At 36.0% G+C, this 19,207-nt stretch overlaps 2 protein-coding genes across 3 annotated transcripts; one reads left to right on the top strand and one right to left on the bottom strand.

Annotated features, from left to right (window-relative positions):
- On the bottom strand, positions 1-4,195 carry LOC126634524 (proteasome subunit alpha type-6). 2 transcript variants are annotated; one of them, XM_050305035.1, is made up of 9 exons: positions 3,959-4,192; positions 3,306-3,400; positions 3,135-3,216; positions 2,905-3,001; positions 2,039-2,097; positions 1,777-1,859; positions 1,296-1,391; positions 1,030-1,089; positions 1-329 (listed from the first exon to the last, which is right to left on the bottom strand). In XM_050305035.1, exons 1-9 carry the CDS (start codon positions 4,032-4,034, stop codon positions 237-239), a joined length of 741 nt encoding a protein of 246 aa, XP_050160992.1. In that variant the 5' UTR covers positions 4,035-4,192; the 3' UTR covers positions 1-236. The 2 variants fall into 2 exon arrangements, with proteins under 2 accessions (XP_050160992.1, XP_050160993.1); XM_050305036.1 differs by lacking the exon at positions 1-329 and adding an exon at positions 419-789 and having other exon boundaries at positions 3,959-4,195.
- A 4,227-nt stretch (positions 4,196-8,422) lies between these two features.
- LOC126634521 (uncharacterized) lies at positions 8,423-13,304 on the top strand. Its single transcript, XM_050305032.1, has 12 exons — positions 8,423-8,975; positions 9,283-9,642; positions 9,720-9,809; positions 9,949-10,065; positions 10,229-10,498; positions 10,734-10,887; positions 11,026-11,103; positions 11,381-11,481; positions 11,726-11,896; positions 12,086-12,160; positions 12,375-12,482; positions 12,870-13,304. Exons 1-12 carry the CDS (start codon positions 8,598-8,600, stop codon positions 13,203-13,205), a joined length of 2,238 nt encoding a protein of 745 aa, XP_050160989.1. The 5' UTR covers positions 8,423-8,597; the 3' UTR covers positions 13,206-13,304.
- Positions 13,305-19,207: the final 5,903 nt, after the last annotated feature.

Here is a 19,207-nt window from a genome sequence, read left to right as displayed (position 1 = left end):
TTTGAGGTCTCAACAACTAATTCTGGAAAAAAAATGGCTACAAATCATAAAAGAGTGAATTTTGACAATCATACAACAGTAATTCAACTAAAAAAAGTTACAGACGTCGGAGTAACATCCCGGCCAAATCGCTTTTAATGTTTTAAGTTAACATGATATTCTGAAAGGGATACGAAAATATGCAGCACATCATCAAAACCGAACATCTCCGGGCAGTATTGGCTTAAGGCCAGGACTCAGTCTCGCTCACTTATAGCAGTCAAGTGCTCATCAATCTCTTCGGTGGACAGCACTCTGAAGACTGGATTCTCCTTTACCACCACTCCAACCTGAAAATGGCAATGGAAAAGTACCATACATTTTATTTGATAAAAGTTACTGCTGCTGCAAATGCATTATAATATCATCACCATCGCGATACTCAAAATTTACCATATATTAAATTCCCAGTTACAAAGGGTTTGGCATATAATGCCCAAATTTTTACGCATTTAGGGGCGTGACATTGATAGAAATTAAGATATACAAAACCATTAAACATAGGATATTGAAAGTAACTTTGCAAAGCAGTTTTCCAGAGAGATCTCACACAACGACAATTTTTACCCTAGAAATGTAATTAACAGTACAGACTCCTGAGTAGTAGATAGTACACTTTGAAAGTATACGATGCCCAACTGGAAGCAGGTCACTACAGAAGATGCCAAACTAGATTATTTTCAGACCCTCTTAGGCTCCTATGGAAAATGAAAGACTGAAGGGAAACAATTGACTTGGATCTTCAGAGGCCTATGGAGTAAAGCACTTATGATCCCAAAGTAACAAATTAAATTGCCTTGGTAAAAGTTATGTGATATACTGTAAACACTCAATAGAGTGCCATGTCAGGACAAGGTAAAACCTATGTGGGAACATAATGTCACATCATACGAGCAATGAAAAGTTTATTACCGGTATGTCAATAATGCATTTAAGGTTCCCATCACAAAACAGTAAAACTTCGAACACTATAAGGGGGGTTTCAAATACCTCAATTTCAGTGGCCTTGAAATCCTCTTGCAGAACTGATTGCAGGGCAGAAATACAAGTCTAAAAATGAAACAAATATGCGAAGTTAGAGAAGGAACCCAAAATAGCGTTATTATTATTATTATTAGCATTGACATTCCTACTCTTGTTAACTATGACATAATCATAGAATAGCTAACAGCCATCAAAATCTCCAGAATAAATTTAGTCTAACAATATAATATCTTATGCACCCTGTTCAAGATATTTTGATAAGAAACATCTACCTGCACAGTCTCGTCATAAGAGAATGAAGGTTCATTCTTCATTTTCTTCTCCAAGAAATTAATGGCCTCTTGCTCTTTCAATCCAGCACTTGTCGCCTAAGATGCATAATAGTTGATCAATTGAGAACTAGAACCATAGGGCAATGCTCTAAAACAGACAGATATAACTATGGCAGAGTAGAGCTAATAGTGATGTCTCAAGATAATACATTGTTTGATGTCTCAAGATAATACATTATTCACTCTTTGTTGAAACTATCTACATATTACAGTGGTGCAAATTAACCTTTGTGCTTTCTATAAATGGAAAAGTATGCACTAAAGAGGGAAAAAAACTGAATGAGTGTCTGTTAATGAGAACCAAAATAGGGGTTGCTGCATACTTGAAACTTGTGGAGGTTCTGATGAAAAATTCATTGATATTGCATATTTTGAGTTCTTCATATTGAGCTAATGAAAAGAAATATTATTGGCACATTACCTTGTGACCAAAATAATGTCCAGCTGGGTCGCACTTGTAGAGCTGAGGTCCAACCTCTTCATCAATACCCAAAACCATAGCCACTACGAAAGCAAACATAAATTGTAGACAAATGATAGCATCAGTGGAAGTGCAAAGGCAATTCATCAAGTTATATAGGGTGGAAGATGGAAGAGAAACAATTAATATGCATTATTGCATGATGTACTTTTATGCAAGACAAAAAGGTTATTAACTGCCATAGGAAGGACTGGATACTGACCTACTCCCAGTGGTCTCATATAAGCATGTTGAGTATATATTTGTGATTTGTCTGCAATCCTGTCATACAAATGATATCAATAAAAGGTCCAATTTGGTGTCAGTCCTTGCTCTAAGACTTTGAGTACTTTTAGAGAAGATTTCCCCCTGCTAGGGAGAAAAATGCTTTGCTTTTGGGCATTTTAATCTAAGATCCTTGCCCTGAGATAACAAATGAGAACACATATGCCAACCAAAAGAGGATCACCTAGACATTGAAACCAAAAAACTTTAACCTCAGGAAATGATTCCCTATCTTTTGACTAGAAGACGCAAATCCCTTGAATTCTAAGCTTAAACAGAAAATGCAATTGCCATGACCTCACTATGAATTCTTGGCACCACAATAATTTCTTTTATCTGAAGGCCAAAATTTATATTTTCTGAGGAGAAAGGAACTAGATTTTTAAGTAATGCAGGTATCACTTGCATACTTACATGTGAGAGAGAGAGAGAGAGAGAGTGACAGAGAGAGGCATTTAAAATACATCTCTACACAGACAGTTTGTAATGAAGTAAACCAAATAATAAGCTATCAGTTACGGCAACTATAGAATCAATGGGACCAGGGAATCCATTATGGTGTTCATCATACTACATATCCAATTAAGAGGAAGGGGTGAACAATTCTTACTTGAACTGGTAAACTCAACAAGACTTGCACAAAAAAATAAAAAAGGCCTAAATAAGTGCTAAACATAAAATGGATAAAAGTAAACACTCTAACTGAAAATATAATACAAGATAGGAATACTGACAAACTGTATGCTAAAAGTTCAGTTGTATTATAGGATAGCATAATAGTGTATAAACACTTAAGGTGATCACCATTTAGCCAACACATCCACAGGCATCTCGTATCCATATTTGAAACGAAACTCAGCTGCTTCATTCCTTGCTTGTGAAACGAGGGTCCTCGCATCAGCTACAAAATTACATGTCAAGAGGATGAACCAAATGTGAGTTTTTGAACTACAAAAGAACCGCACTTTCGCCCAAAAATCAAATGTTGGAGTTAGAAATTCCAACAAATTTCAAAGAAGAAGCAAAAAGGAAACCTGTCATGCCAGTAGCCAGCAACCCTAGGAACTTTGTGATGGGGAAAAGATGTGTGACACTTGTCTGATCCAAAAGCTTGTCCTGCATTAATTTCATGATGTATTTCCAACCAGCAGATATTCAGATCATGGTATAATACAGACTCAGTTATATTAATCAACAATACTCACCGGGACTTTCTTCTGAGTCACAACACATACGGAGTCCTTTCCCCGGACACCAATTGAGGTGATCCCAGCAGCCTTAACAGCCTTAAAAGCATACTCTATCCAATCGTCAAAAAACCAAACTCAGAACACAATCTCCTTATATGCTATTCAATATTGACATAAAAATTTATCTTCATGTTACACCCCATGCACATAAAATCAATAAAATACTGAGATTTAAGTTGGTAATTATCCTATTTTCCTCAGATTTCTAAGCATCCAACAAAGGGATCAAGTTCAATAGTCAAAATTAAGTCCACTATCTGCTCGTGACTCCAAGAAACCGAAACCCATACAAATTGAGCTACTTCATTTGACTGATGTATAAATTGAGCTAGCAAATTTACACACCGACCAGAACCCAATACAACTTCTATCCTTTTTCCTTCTCTTTCTAATCTGAACGAGATTCATAATCTTGAATTTCTCCCCTCTTATCCCCAGATTTCAGCATTAAAACAAAATAATAATAATTAAATAATTAAATGGGTTTTAATCTCGGTGACCCATAGAACCCTAAAAAACCAAAAACCCACAAATATGCCCTATTTGAGGAACTTCCCAAGATTCAAATCGGAGAAATCGCACAGGAGATATTGGAGATTATCACATACCGACTTGGAAGAGACGACCTTCGGGTGAGAAAATCGTGATGTGGCGATCGTATCCGCCTCCGCTTCCTCGACTCATGCTTAAACTGCTTCAAAATGCTGAGCTTCTGCTTCTTCTTCTTCTTCTTCCTCTCTGGTTTTAGGGTTCCTCCTGCTTCGCGTATCAGACTGTAATGGCTACTGCGAGTCTGCGAGCGAGAGGGGTTTTAATTAGAGGAGGAATCAATGAAAGCTTTTTTCCCAAGTTAGCTGTGTTGAAATTCGATGAGCCATACGACGGCGTTGCATAGGGCGGGCTTTGCGTGGTGGATCTCAATGTTACTTGTATCGCATTTGTTTGGGCTGAGCCCAGAAAGTAAAGATGGGCTAAAACTTTGGACCAGCAAGCTTAAGAAAATACTTGAATCACAAGTCCAAATAAAAAGGTTTCCTCTTAGGACGTGTTTATTAAATAAGAAATGAATGAGAACGTAGAAATAAAAGAAAAATAATTGATTTGATTTCTGATATATAGATATTTAATTATCTAAATTACATATTAATCAAATTCACTTTATCAACCAATAATCAATGAAATTACAATTATAGCCTTTAATACATAACTAAAAAAATAGGGGTATTAAGTAATTTCGAACAAACCACTTTTTGCTTCTTTTTGTTTTAAAAAAAAATAAAATAAAAAAAAAACCTCACAGCCCTTATCACTATCCTTTAAAATTAAATATAAACAGTACCTAACAAAAACTGATCGCACGATATACAATGAACAGACACAATTGATTGATCTTCCAAATCTTCACAAAGAGAATCCGAATATGATCCTCACGTCATCTTCAATCAATCAAATGATGAGTAAAAAATGACTCTCGAATATCTACTTGTCTTTAGTGCCAAAATTAAATGAATCCATCGCTTGTGGTGGGTCTCCTCTTTAGTCAACATTTACAAATTTGACAGCCAAAACGCTGGAGACGTAGACTTCGAAATAGGTATCACTCAATTCTCAATTCTCAAGTGGCATGCCACATAACTTTATGAATTTCTCAATTATAAACGGGAAGAGATCCTCAATCCGGATCTCTTCCACTAAAGTCCACCAATCAATTAATCTAGACATTTAAAATTTGATCTAACAGTTAAAATTATTATAACTTTTAAAATGACTCTTTGTTTTTATCCATTTGATCAAATTTCAAGAGTTCGTATTAATTGATTGGTGGGTTTTGATGGGAGAGATCTTGAGGGGGTCTCTTCCCATTATAAACCTACACATGTCAGATGTTGTTCAATGTTCATTTGAACATTGTTACTTGTTAAGGAAAATTCCAATTTACCCAAAAAATAATAAAACTTTTTAATCAAAATGGTTCATGAACTTTGCATAACTCCTCACTTTGGTTCCTTAGATTTGAAATTAATAGAAGTGATCACTAAATTTGTCCACCATCAATCATTTTGGTCATTCCGTGAAAAATTATGTTAAATAAGAATCAAAATGACAAGAATATCCTCAATTTAATAAACGATAGGCCAAAATGATTTGACAAAAATTATGAAATTTTTATCATTTAATCCTTCTTTAATGAAGATTTTTCATGAAATGACCAAAATAATTGATGGTGGACAAACTCAGGAACCACTTCCATCGATTTCAAATTTCAGGAATCAGAGTGTGAAGTTATTCCAATTACAAGAACCATTTTAGCTAAAAAATCAAATAATAATAATTTATTTTTCATATCTAGATTAATATGCATAAAAAGAGATGAAAAAAAAGGGTGCTAAAAAAATAAAGCTACAAGAACAGAAGTGCAATGAACGAAAACCAACTACTCTATAATGTTTCATCTCCAATGGTGAAGGGACTATATTTTATTTCCCTCAATATTTTATTATTTTTATATTAAAAAAATATTAGGGTACAAAGATTATACATCTGCTACTATGTATTGTTTATATTAATTAAACTACTATTTACACCTATATATTCATTTTATGGAACATTTTTTATGTGCTAACAAGGTGTGAAGTTGTAGAATGTAAGATGTAGATTATGTGTTGGGGCGTTTACATTTTGTTTTACAAAGATATGATTTGATTGAAAAAGAAAATTAAAAGCACAAGTGAGAAGGTTGTTAGTACTCTACTGGTTGGCAAATTTCCAATGTTGGGCCATCACCATGGGCCACAGGGCAAACAACAGCGGCCCCATTTCATAAATGACTAGTAACCACCCTTCCAATTGCTAGACGATATCATTTTGAGAAAGTTGCTAGTACTCCGCATGTTAGGCAAATTTCCAAGTGATGGACCACCACCACCGGCCACACGGCGGGCCCATTTCATAAATGACTAGTGACCACTCTTCTAATCATAATTTGGCCAGACGGTATCATTGTGAGAAAGTTGCTAGTAGTCCGCAAGTTGGGATTTGGATCCTCTCCTGAGGAGAGGATCCTCCTGACCAGTTATCATGAGCCGTTGGATTTTTATCTAAAAATTCAACGGTTATAATTATTATAACTTTAAAAGGACCCTCTGTTTGTAACCGTTGGATAAAAAATCAACGGTCCATGATAACTGGTCAGGAGGATCCTCTCCATTAGCTCAGGAGAGGATCCAAATCCCGCAAGTTGGGCAAATTTCCAAGTGATGGGCCACCACCACCGGCCATGGGGCAGACCACGGTGGCCCCGTTGATACATGATCAGTGACCATTCTCCTAATTTAGAGGTTTGGCCGGACAGTATCATTGTTGAAGACTTGAAGGTGACATTATAAGATGTGGTCCTTCCCATATTTTAATCGTGAGGCTTTTGTGGCATTTTCTTAACCAGATGTTTCATGAATTTTAGATGTGCGATTTAATACTAAAGAAACATATTCTTTTATTGGATGAAGCTTTTGAGAAAGTTGAAGTCAAGTTTGTTGGGTTAAAGCAATTATTATCTTAGTCCCACTAACAAACCATCATCATATATTTTTGTAAATAATTTCAATATAAAATGAAATAATAATTGGCTTGGTCTAATAATCTAAACATAACTTTCATTGCATATATATTAGGAAAATTAATGAAAATGACTTGAAAATTTTGAGTTTTAACGATAAGGACAAAATAAATGGTGAAATGAATAGTACCATTTTAATGTAAAAATGTGATTTTTTGTTAAAATGAACAGTACCGGGAGCTTTTCATTAAAGTTCCTTAAATAATTATCTTCAGCAATAGATATCGCTTTACTAATAAAGTGACGAAAGCAATAATGTTTATACACTCTAGTGAGAGTTTGATCTCCACGGATTTTACGTCTTAATATTTAACAATTTCACCTATTAAAGTAAATGCTTTGTAAGCTTTGTAGTGCATAAACGTTGTATTTCAAGTTTATACATACAAGCCCTTGCTGAGACCACTAAATTCTTGACAAAAACATGTCACCTCAATACTTTGGACTTTCTTACGTTGCAATATGAGTATCACATCAAAGAAATTTTACAACTACGAATTATATAACACATGACAACTAATAATTAAGGTATTTTTTTTCTTCCAATTAAACTCCGAATTAAATAAAACATGACAACCAATAATTGAAGTATTTTTTTTCTTCCATTTGAACTCCTTAAGTGCTATTTTATAAAACTTGTGATTGTCGCATACTTGAGCTTCGAAATGACTATAGTAAGTCTGCACTTCACTTGGAATCTCCTTCCCTTAAATTAACTTAGACTATTCGTTCACGTAGAAGAAAAAACTTATGATTGCATCGTGTTGGTTTTCTGATTTACTAAGGGACGTTTGACTACCAGTTTTTTTCTTCAGTTTTTAGCTTATGCTGTTTTGACATTTGAAAATTGAATTTCTATTTGGTAACTTTCAGTTTTCAAAAAATAAGAAAACTTAAGCCAAATATTAAAAACTCAAGATAGTAATTTTCAAATTTTGGTTTTTTTTTTTTTAAAAAAAAAATGAAAACTAAGAGTGGTTTGTCAAAAAAAAGAAAAATAATAATTACAAACAACATTTCAGTTTATAAAAGTGAAGACGAAAACTAAAAATAAATAAATTATCATGGGCGCCTGTCATTTAAAATTTATTTCTTGTCGAAAAATTGTGTGGTTGGTGTTTGTAGAGGTGACAATGGGCACGCCCGTTTAATTGATATCTTTATAATATAAAGATAAAATAAAATTAATAATTATTATGATAATATAAAGGTGAAATCAATCTAAATACGTTTTAATACAATCCATTTACAATTCAATAAACTGATTTGCCACCTAATTGCATTCGATTGACAAATTATCACCCGGCATCGTAGCTGCTTGTGGCCCACCGATTTGTCGTTATGTCGTGGAAAGTTCAGCTACAGAAGATAACCACCACTTGTACCAGCGTGTCAGCCATTAATTGGCTCTTTCACCATTCAATACTCCATTAAATCCACAGTTAATTAAAAAGGTTAATTTTCCCTCCACTGTGACTGTTGGTCTCCTCTTCGCCTTCACTCTCTTTCTAACTGCCCTTCAAAAGCCATAATCCCTTCGAGCTTCCGTTATTCAGATGACCTTCAGAAACCTCACACCCTAACTCTACGGACACCACCATCGCCGCCGCAACCCAATCTCCTCTGGCGAAATGGCCGCCGAGTTTTCCAGCTGCGTCGAGTACGGCCTCGGCCTCTCCAAGCGGATTTTCTACGGCAAGGAGTCCGTCCCCGATCCGTTGGCGATGACGAGGTCGTCGAACTCGTTTTTGCCTGAGGCTCCGATGGTGTACGCGGTGGTTACCAACCCGGAAATCGTGGAAAATCCGGACATTCCGAGCTACCAGCCCTACGTCCACGGCCTGTGTCAACCGCCGGCGTTAATACCTCTGCATATGCACGGGATAGTTATGGAGATCGAGGTTTATCTGGACACTGCGTTTGTTACCGTGAGCGGCACGTGGCGCGTGCATTGTGTTTCCTCCGCGAAGAGGTGCGACTGTCGCGTGGCCGTGCCGATGGGCGAGCAGGTAGTTGGAAATTTGTGATTCAGTAAAAACAAATGAAAGAAATTTGTGCTAAGTTTAATGGATTTGAAATTGGAAACTTTTTTTCAATTGAAATTTGTTTTTTTTTTTTTCTGACTCAGTTAAAGAAAGGGAAAGAAATTTGTGTTAGTAATTAGTCTAAATTAAGTTAATTGAAGGCTTGAAATTGGAATTGGAAGGACTTCATTAATTTTTTTTTTTTAAATATTTGGTCCATAATTATATGTAATTTGAAGTTTTTGAGTACATATTTTTAATTTCTTAAGCAAAAACATGATGTGGCTAACAGGGTTCACTTCTAGGTGTTGAGGCTGAGGCCGCCGGAAGATCATATCGAACTCAACTGATCGCGGCGGAGGACTCAACAAATGGGGAGAAGGTGGGCAAAGATGGTTACTTTCTGAAACGCGAGGCATACACTTTAAAAGTCCCGCAGGTTGATGGAGGCTCCTTACTTTCATTCAAGATCAGATGGTCTCAGAAATTGTTGTATCATGATGGCCACTTCTCCCTCAGCGTACCTTTTAGTTTTCCGGCATATGTCAATCCCGCTGGGAAGAATGTTTCAAAACGGGAGAAGATTTTCTTGAATGTGAATGCCGGTACCAACATGGACATTTCATGTAAAAGTACCAGCCATCCTCTTAAGGTAAACTATTTTTTCGTAAGTTCAAGTAAGTTAGTCCTCGGATACACGTGAAGTGATGTTGAATTGTGATTTTCCAGGATGAGAGGCACCAAAGCGGTAAATTGAGTTTTTCGTATGAAGCAGAGGTGCAATCATGGTCAAGTGCAGCCTTTAGTTTTTCATACACTGTAAGGCTTTGAATCATTGCTTGTGTTACTACTGAATTTCATGATATGCATCAGTGGGGAAAGTTTTTTGAGCAAATGATGGTCACAGAGCAATCATCATACATGTGTTGATTATCTTGATTGGCAACTGTATTTACAGGTTCATACAAATGACTTGTATGGTGGCGTGTTCTTGCAATCTCCAATACTTAGTGATTTTGATGATAGAGAGATGTTCTGCTTCTATCTGATCCCCGGAAATACCCAGATTAGAAAGGTTCGTTTAGCCCTAACACCAGTTTCATTTGGCTAAATTTCTTGCCCAACATCCCAAATCAATTTTTATTTTTAAACAGGCTTTTATAGCCTTTTGCATTATTAATTCTAACTATGTTGTAAAACGGAAAAAAAATGCTAACTTTATATCTCTGAATTTATAGGTTTTTAAGAAGCAAGTTATATTTATTGTTGATATGAGTGGAAGTATGCTGGGAGACCCTCTTGAAAATGCAAAGAATGCACTGTTGGCATCACTATCTAAGCTCAACGTAGAAGATACTTTCAACATAATAGCTTTTAATGGAGAGGTTCACTTATTCTCATCATCAATGGAGTTGGCAACAGACAAAGCAATTCTAAAAGCTAAGAACTGGGTTGACGCGAATCTTATTGCTAATGGTGGTACAAATATCTTGCTTCCCCTCAGACAGGTATCCCAATTGTTGAACACGCACTCCTAGTGACCACCGACCATTCATGCATATTCAAAATGATTTCTGTCTAATCGAGTTAAAACTATAATCTGTAATTGTTTGGAATGCATTTTTCGTCTTTGTACATGCTATAAGTGATCCATAACTGGTTGTTTGCACGTCTAGCATTCAACAACATGCATACTCTTTGAAGAGTATCTGACTTTGTATCCTGTTGTCTGGTTTGTTTTAGGCTATGATGTTGTTGGCCAAAACGGTTGATTCGATTCCTTTCATCTTTCTCATTACTGATGGGGCAGTTGAAGATGAAAGGGAGATTTGCAATTTTATGAAAGGTTATGCTAGTGCAGGTTCAATTTGTCCTCGCATATCTACTTTTGGCATAGGTAAGGATGTTGTTCGTTTACTTGTTTCCTTTTTTTGGATCAAGATCGTTTAGTTTGATAAGTATTCTACATATTGACAATCATATTACCCTTCCTTTCTAGAATTTGTAAATTAATTTTCCTGAAATATCATGCCAGGTTTATATTGTAATCATTACTTCCTGCAAATGCTAGCTCAAATTGGGAAGGGTTATTATGATGCCGCTTATGATTCAGGTCAGTTCCTTCCCTCTTTCTTTTTACTGTAATTTCATCATTGATCACCAAGATAATAAGTTGTCAATACAAAATACGATAAATATTAGTTTTGTTAGTAATGATGCTAAGCTTGTGTTGGTAATGGTTCTAATCTTGTATGATGGTATAAAACTAAGGAGTTTTTAGTCACACACACAGCTCTCTCTCTCTCTCTCTCTCTCTCTCTCTCTCTCTCTCTCTCTCCCTACATTTATTAAGCTAGTACTATGTACTTAAATATACTCTTTCGTTGCAGGGTCAATTGAATATAGAATGCAAAGGTTATTTACAAGTGCATCGTCAGTGATTCTTGCCAATATAACCGTGGAGGCCTTAGACTCTCTTGATTCACTTGAGGTATGCTAATCTTGGGCCTAATTTTGTGTCCCATTTTGTATCTTGAGGTTTAACGATATTCAAGTCTATTTTGCTTGGAGGACTTTGTATATTACAACTTTTTCTTCTAACAAGTTTTCTATCCCAATATCTAACGGAGTAGGATTCTCTACCCTCCAAATCCCCTCCCCTTCCCTCCCTGAGAATCCCACTCCATATCTAACCACATAGCGGCATGTTGTGTTTTTTTTGTTGCTCCTTGCAGCTGTGTCCATCTCATATACCGGACCTTTCATCTGGAAGTCCATTGATCATGTCAGGCAGATACGAGGGAAGCTTCCCCGACTCCATTAAAGGTCATGGTACCTTGGCTGATATGAGCAATTTTGTTATAGACTTGAAAGTGCAAAGATCTAAGGATTTTCCACTTGATCGGGTATGGGCCTTGAAACATGGATTCTTATGAAGTTAACGCTATAAGAAAATGAAAATATTAAGTAGAATCAGTCTTCAATGATTTGCTCTCCATGCTACTTCCCTGCAATACTCTTGGTATTGATGAACTTATACCTTTTGTTTCTCTTCAAACAAATGAACTCAATTTTTCCTGTTTTTTCTGAAACAGGTGCTTGCAAGAAGGCACATTGACATGCTTACAGCCCATGCATGGTTATCAGGAAGTAAAGAGCTAGAAGAGAAGGTTTGTTTGTTGGCTTTGGATTTTGATGAATCCCTTTATCATAGATAAGCAAGAGTGATTGGATACCCTTCTGCAACTGCACTGAATTGAGTAGATATATTTTTCAGAGTTGGTAAAAAAATGACGATTTTCTTAATTATTTTGTTGTTAGAAGCTCTGATTTATGTACTTCTTTTTACATCCATTACAATTGTTCAACCTGCTTTGCTTGTAGGTTTCTAAATTGAGCAAACAAACCGGGGTTCCATCTGAGTACAGTTGCATGATACTGTTGCAGACTAATGAGGGGAAGAAAGCATCGGAATCAGTTATGATCCAAGAGGTATGCATCAGCTCTTCCTGTGTTAGCTAGCCAATCCCTACCTCGTAATTTTCTAGGTCGATAAACAGTTCCCCCAAGTTCCTTGTTAACGATCCGCAGAGAATGCTGTCATGAATTCTTTTAGGCTGGAAAGATATGCAGACTATGTGTAACCCTTCTAAGCTAAAGCTATTTAAGTTACCTTATTCCACCCTATCTAAATCCACCTCCTACCCGAGTCTCACCATCTATTGAAGCTGGAATTCATTATTCGTTGTCTAATAATCTCAAAATTGGTAACTGAGTTCCTGGATAACACTATAAACCAGTTTACACTCGCATTGAAGTACTCTTATTGCTTAGCAACAAACAATAGAAGTAATCTCTTTGTTTCCAACTTTCGTGTAGGTCTACAACAAAATTACTAAGTGGAAGAAGACGCAGTCGAGTAGCCAGAAGATGATAACCCTCGGAAACCTGGGCATTGGCTTTGGTAACTTGACTGCAACAGCTCAGAACAAAGCACCGGGAAGCGAAGAAGAGAAGGCTGCTGATGCCACAGAGCTCTTGGTGAAGGCTGCTTCCAACTGCTGTAGCCGAGCACTCGACCGTGTGTGTTGCATGTGTTTCATTACGACTTGTTCGCACATGAACAACCAGTGCGCAATTGTTCTCACACAAGTCTGCACTGCCCTTGCTTGCTTTGAGTGCTTCAATTGTTGCTTCGAACTATGTTCAGGATGATGTAATGATATAGTATTTCAAGGAACTGAAGAGCAAGGCACAAGAATCTTATGTTTGTATATAACATCTGTTGTTTTTGTAATGGGATTTCCTCTTTCATTTGTGTTGTATTCCCTTTAGGCCTTAAATTTAGTGATCGTCTAGTTTAATCGTTGGCACCCAAAAGGCCCAACCACCATTTTAAAATAATCATCTTATGGGTTGAGCCTCATATGGAACATGTCATAATAATTTGATAACGAACTTATCATACACAAAAATTAAATTTAAAAACTCTCACCTATGAGCTAATAATGAATCTTAACTTTGATAATCCTCATCATTAAATATTTTTACTGTACCCGTTTTATTTTTATTTATTTTTAAATTCATGTCTTTCTATATTATTGTTTGTGAATGTGTCGAATTATGAATTGGAGCGAGTAGTTTTATCAAAATTTCAACCTAAGCATCACAATGAGAGATTTTTCAATGTGTTTGGAACAGTCATATGTTATTATACAAGTAGAGAAAATATTTTTTGTAGTGTTCCTCCACTTGTGTAATGACATATGGCTAATGTCCTTGTTCCGGACACACTTTTTCAATGTGCACAAACTGCACATTGAAAAATCTCTCAATGTGCCCACAACAATAAACTGATTGGTAGTCAAATAATATCAAGTCATGTTCAGAGTTCGGGTGTTGGATAGTGGTCATTTGCCTCTCCAAACTACGAGAAATTTTTCATTATGACCGGAACACGGGTGGTACATCATGCGTTTTTATATTAGTGGTGCAAAAATTTATTTTTAAGTTATTAACTTTTTAGCACACATATCTCACCATTTGTATAGTGACACGTGGTGTACCACTCCGTGTTTCGGTCATACTGAAAAATCTCTCCTAATTTTCTGGTTTGTCACGTTTTCTCATTTCCCACCCCATCCTATTCCTTTTTTTTTCTAGGGAAATTTTATTTGAACCCTTGTAACTTCTTTCTACTCCCAACTTATTCTTTACATCCTTGTTATTTTTAATTAAAGAATTAATATCTTTTTAAACCCAAATTTATTACCTAGACTATCCTCCCAAACTCAATTCAATATATAAATTTATCTTTGTTGTGAGCATATTCGACATCGACATATATGCACATGCTCTAACATATTCCCAGCGAGAAAGATATCTACTCAGCTTTATTCGTAGACCTGGTATCAATGAACCATGCTTTGAACCTTTTATCATGCATGTAAATAGAGGGTCAGATACCTATTAGGTGTGGCCCTTCGGGGACGTGTTGTAAAAAGATGGTCACTTGCAGGTGTTATTTTAGGCTTATCTTTATTTTAAGAAAAGTTCTTCGAGATTTCGGTAGAACCATCTCAATTCGAAACTTTAGTTATGACTTCATGCATATCATGGTTTCGTCATCTATTTGGGTGATGGCCGGTACACTTCGGCTTTGGTGCCCACTGATTATCGAGTTGGGGTGTGTCATTGAGTCTTGTGTTCCAACAGCTCCCAAGACCTCAGCTCCTTGAACCTCACCGGAACTCAAGTTCTTAAATGCCTGTTCTAGACTTGAGATTCTAATGCACAAGACATGAACCAAGACCTCAGCGCCCGACACCAGATTCGAATTCGACCCTTATTACCTAAGATCCGACTTAGGATTCCAGTGTCATGGACCAAACTTGGGACCATGGCACACAAGACGAGACTCGAGGTCCAACACTAGGGGACTCTTTAGCCCCTGATGTTTGGGACCCAACTTAGTATTTAACCTTGGGATTTCAACTTGAATTCCCATCTCTTTGAAGTTCTTTGTTACTTCAAAAAACCTCATCTTTAAGCACATGGTAAGTTTTCACTTGAAAGAAGTTGAGGTTTCACCATACAATTAATTAACAATATATGGAGTATTCTACCTCCTTATAAAACTTCTGATGTAGGACAATTATTCACATCATCACACGCTTCTCATGTGTGGTAAATTTTCTACCATAATTTGGGTGACATGAAGAAACTATGACCAATGGCTTGACGTGTGGGCGAATCTGCTCTTATATCATGAAAGAAGTTAAGGTTCCATCAAATTAAGTGGTATTATGAAAAATAGCTCAACTATTTATAAGCCTACACAATGTTTGATAAACTTCCAATATAGGACAATTCTTCACATCCTCACCAACAAAATAATAAAGCACAACATAGAGTTTCATACAAACTCAGTGTGCATCAGTACAGCTTGATATAGACATGCATGCTATACTGGCCTTGAAACTTGCTTTACTCTTATCAAGCATGACCAAAACCTACCAATAGCTAAGACTATACCAACAAAGTCCCAATTAGCGGCCAAAAATAGTGGGTTTCTCGGTGTTTCTGATAGACAGGCCATAATTTATTACTTTCATGACAAATAAGATAGTGTATTTTGATTGTGGAATGTTATTCATACCATATTTTTATGGATTTGAATTGTCCGCCCTTCCCATCTCATACCTTTCCCATGCTCTCCTATATTCTGTGGTCACGGTTAAGCCACGTTAACATTTTATATTGATTTTTTTTATAAAAATAATAATACAAAAAGCAATTGGAATATAAAATGTTGACGTACCTTAACCGTGACCACAAAAATAGGAGGGCATGGGGAGGGTATGGGATGGGGAGGGCAGACAATCCATATCCTATTTTTATACCACATTTATATACCACCTTAGATGGCATCTGATGTAGACATCCACATCATTTGAAAAATTTATAAAACCCAAGGAAATGAAGGAGAAAGACTCCTCGTATACCAGAATCATCATTTAATTAACTAGTTTTTCTTAATTATTAGTTTATTAAATAATGAACTAAATTTAAAAATCTGATTAATTCAAATGATGTGGCTGTCCACATCAAATGCCACCTAAAGTGGTATAAAAATGTGGTACAAAAACATGATATGAATAGCATTACTCATTTTGATTAGTGAGGACCCTAAGGACCTTGTTGCAAGATGAAACATTTGCCTAGTCTTAATGCAATACACATTGTTTATTAATTTAATTGAAGATCCAATGAAAGAGGAGCTAGTCAATAGACTCAATACAATGATGGCACCACACCCTTCTAGTGGATGGAAATCCACATCTCACAAGACAGGTTTATGTTGGACTGAGTGTAGTAGTTTCCAGATTTAGAAAGTTTAATCCATACGTTTGCTTAACCCTAGACATCTACTAGATGCATAACCAACATGGCTTCTTTTCTCTTCTCCATTAAAGTTGAATCTTGGTGGGAGTGATTTTTCTTTTGAACTCCCTTTGCATTGGCCCTCGCCCTGCATCTCGAGAATAAAATTTCGAATCCTGAGCAACTTTCTATGCATATCTAACAATGATGACACATACTTTTGGATATTTTTACTAATGAATTCTTTCTTGAAACTACTATATAGTTTTAGTGGCGTTATTTGTCCAAGAAATGTTTCACGTGTATAAAAATACATTACCGTCCAACAAACACTTGTAACGTGAAGAATTAGTTATTAGAAGAGTATCTCTCTTTTTGCTTGCATTTATATGGTATTACTTTGAATACAGTATGTGATCACCATTCACTGACCATATATTAAGAATTAGGGTGTGGTTTAGCGGTGTTAATTGTGTATCAAATATATAAACCACAGAACATCCTACGCATAGCTCATTGAGTTCTTCAACGTGAGAGTAGTAATTAAGCATTGTAAAAATCGTACAAATCCCATCTCAGAGGCTGCACAATCTCACATGTTGGTTTGTCTAATTAATGTTAATTTGCACCAATGAAAGGGTTTAGTATAGCTAAAAGTTACTGTTTAATTAGTTAAAATAGTGTAATGCAATCATGCTTAATAGAGATAGAGAAGATGGTAGTGATCTAGGCAGAAGCAAATTATGCAGTAGGGTTTTTCTTCTCTATTTTTGACATTTTTGGTAAAGTCAACCAGCCATCCTTGGTACACGTGTTGGTCCGACAACACATGATGGGTTCACTTTGTCGTGACACGTAGCCAATTCCACTGTGGTGATCCACAATAAGACCATGCGGATGTCTTCATTGAATTGGATACTCTCTTCCATCTAGCAGCTGCCTAACTATATTTTTAATTTATTTAATAAAAAGATCAGAATAAATAAAGGGGTGTGATATCCACACATCCCTTTTTATTTCTCACACACCCTTCTAATTTTCGGCTGTCAGATCAGATGAAATGAAGAAGATCAACAGACATAAATTAACAAGGGGTGTGTGAGAAGTAAAAAGGGATGTGTGGATAGCACACCCCTAAATAAAAATGTACAAATAACTCATTGTTTTATCAGTTTTGGGATCCAATGGGGACATTTTAAGTACGAATTTGAAGAAAAAAGGGGCAGTCGTGAGATTGTTTGGTATGTTGGATTCAAAACAATTAATATATCTAGGTTTCCCTTCATAAATCACAATAGGGATTTGTAGTTGTGGATTTTTCTGTATCTTTTGTTGCAGAGAGATTTCTTCTGCTCATGTTCCAATAAGATTTTGTTTCCTAACATGTTCTTCATCTTAGATATGTATTTCCTGCATATCTGAGGACGGTGGTCAAAAGATGAGATACACTTGAAATATTTCTTGGGACAAAGTCCAAAATCCAAATCATTCTAACATGTGTGGTATTATTTGTTGTGTGGCTTTTTCATGTATGACAAGGAAAAAAATGTACGTTTACATTGCTATAATTAACGTAAAATAATTATATTTACTACAGAATCCAACTTTATTCTTTTGATGCCCCATATATATATATATATATATATATATATATATGTATGTATGTATGTATTTATCGTTATTAGTATATTTGTTGGCTTCGATATATTTTAATTGGCTACTTTATATTTTTTTATAGTCGATTGTCCATTAAGTTTTAAGAGATACTCGCATATTCTAACATATAATTTCAATAATTTCCGGCAGGGTGGAGTTGCACTTATCTGTATACATTTGTCTACCTCTCCGCGTGAATGTTCATAATTTGGTTGCCCCTATTCCATTGCAATTGTGTGCCTGTCCACATGCAACGAAGGATGCACGTGTCTATCTCGCCCTATTCTCAGATAACTTGAGCTTCTGGGGTCTAATCTAATGGTTGTCTTACATTTTTTTCGTTTTACGTAAATGAAAATTAAGGTAAAAACAACCACTAATTGCAGAAAGGGGTCCATGAAATTGTGAGAGAGTTTTCTGTGCCCTACAATATTTGAGGCAGGTGAGATAATGAGGCGCCAGTCCGGTAAGTGAGGGACATTCCCACGCCAATTTGAGATCATTCTTATAACTTGATCGAAGATTGATGGTCTATTATTTATGACCCCATACCCCCCGCCCCCCCCCCCCCCCCCCCCCCCAAAACCCATTTTTTTCACCTTTATTCTCATCCAACATAATATATATTGCTAATCCTGCATGCTGCCCATACCTTCAAGTTCCTACTTATAAGCTAAACTGTTTGCCTTGATCTGCCATTAGTATTTCAATTTATCCTCGTAAATTTTGGTCAAAAAGCTTTTGGCATGTACATTGTAGGCTCCAACTGTTATCTGCTGGCCTACTGAAATTTGTTATATATATGATTCAAAACTGAATTATGTTATGGCGAAGGAAAAAACAAAAGCACTTTTAGAAGTAGAAAGCATATGAGTGACAAGCGCATAGTAATTTGCTATGTTTATAGACTGGATTTTTTTTCATTTTTTATTTTGAACAAACGATATTATGTACGGTGGGCTTAACCTCATTTAATTAAGAAAAGTAATTGGAGAATTGGTAATTCACGGGTTAAAAGATTATTTACAGTTATCATATATCTTGAAAACTGAAAGTGGATGTTTTGAACTTTATAGGCTACTCAGGTTAACCTACTTTCATTTGGCATGTCAGTTTTAGGCCCATAATATATGGACTCGAAGAAAATGACTAGATCTACAAGTTTGCAAACGAGCCTA

The sequence above is a fragment of the Malus sylvestris genome, chromosome 9 (assembly GCF_916048215.2).
Source record: "Malus sylvestris chromosome 9, drMalSylv7.2, whole genome shotgun sequence".
Classification (NCBI taxonomy): domain Eukaryota; kingdom Viridiplantae; phylum Streptophyta; class Magnoliopsida; order Rosales; family Rosaceae; genus Malus; species Malus sylvestris.
Note: the sequence above shows the minus strand (reverse complement) of the source record. Positions and strands in the feature narration are given on the sequence as shown.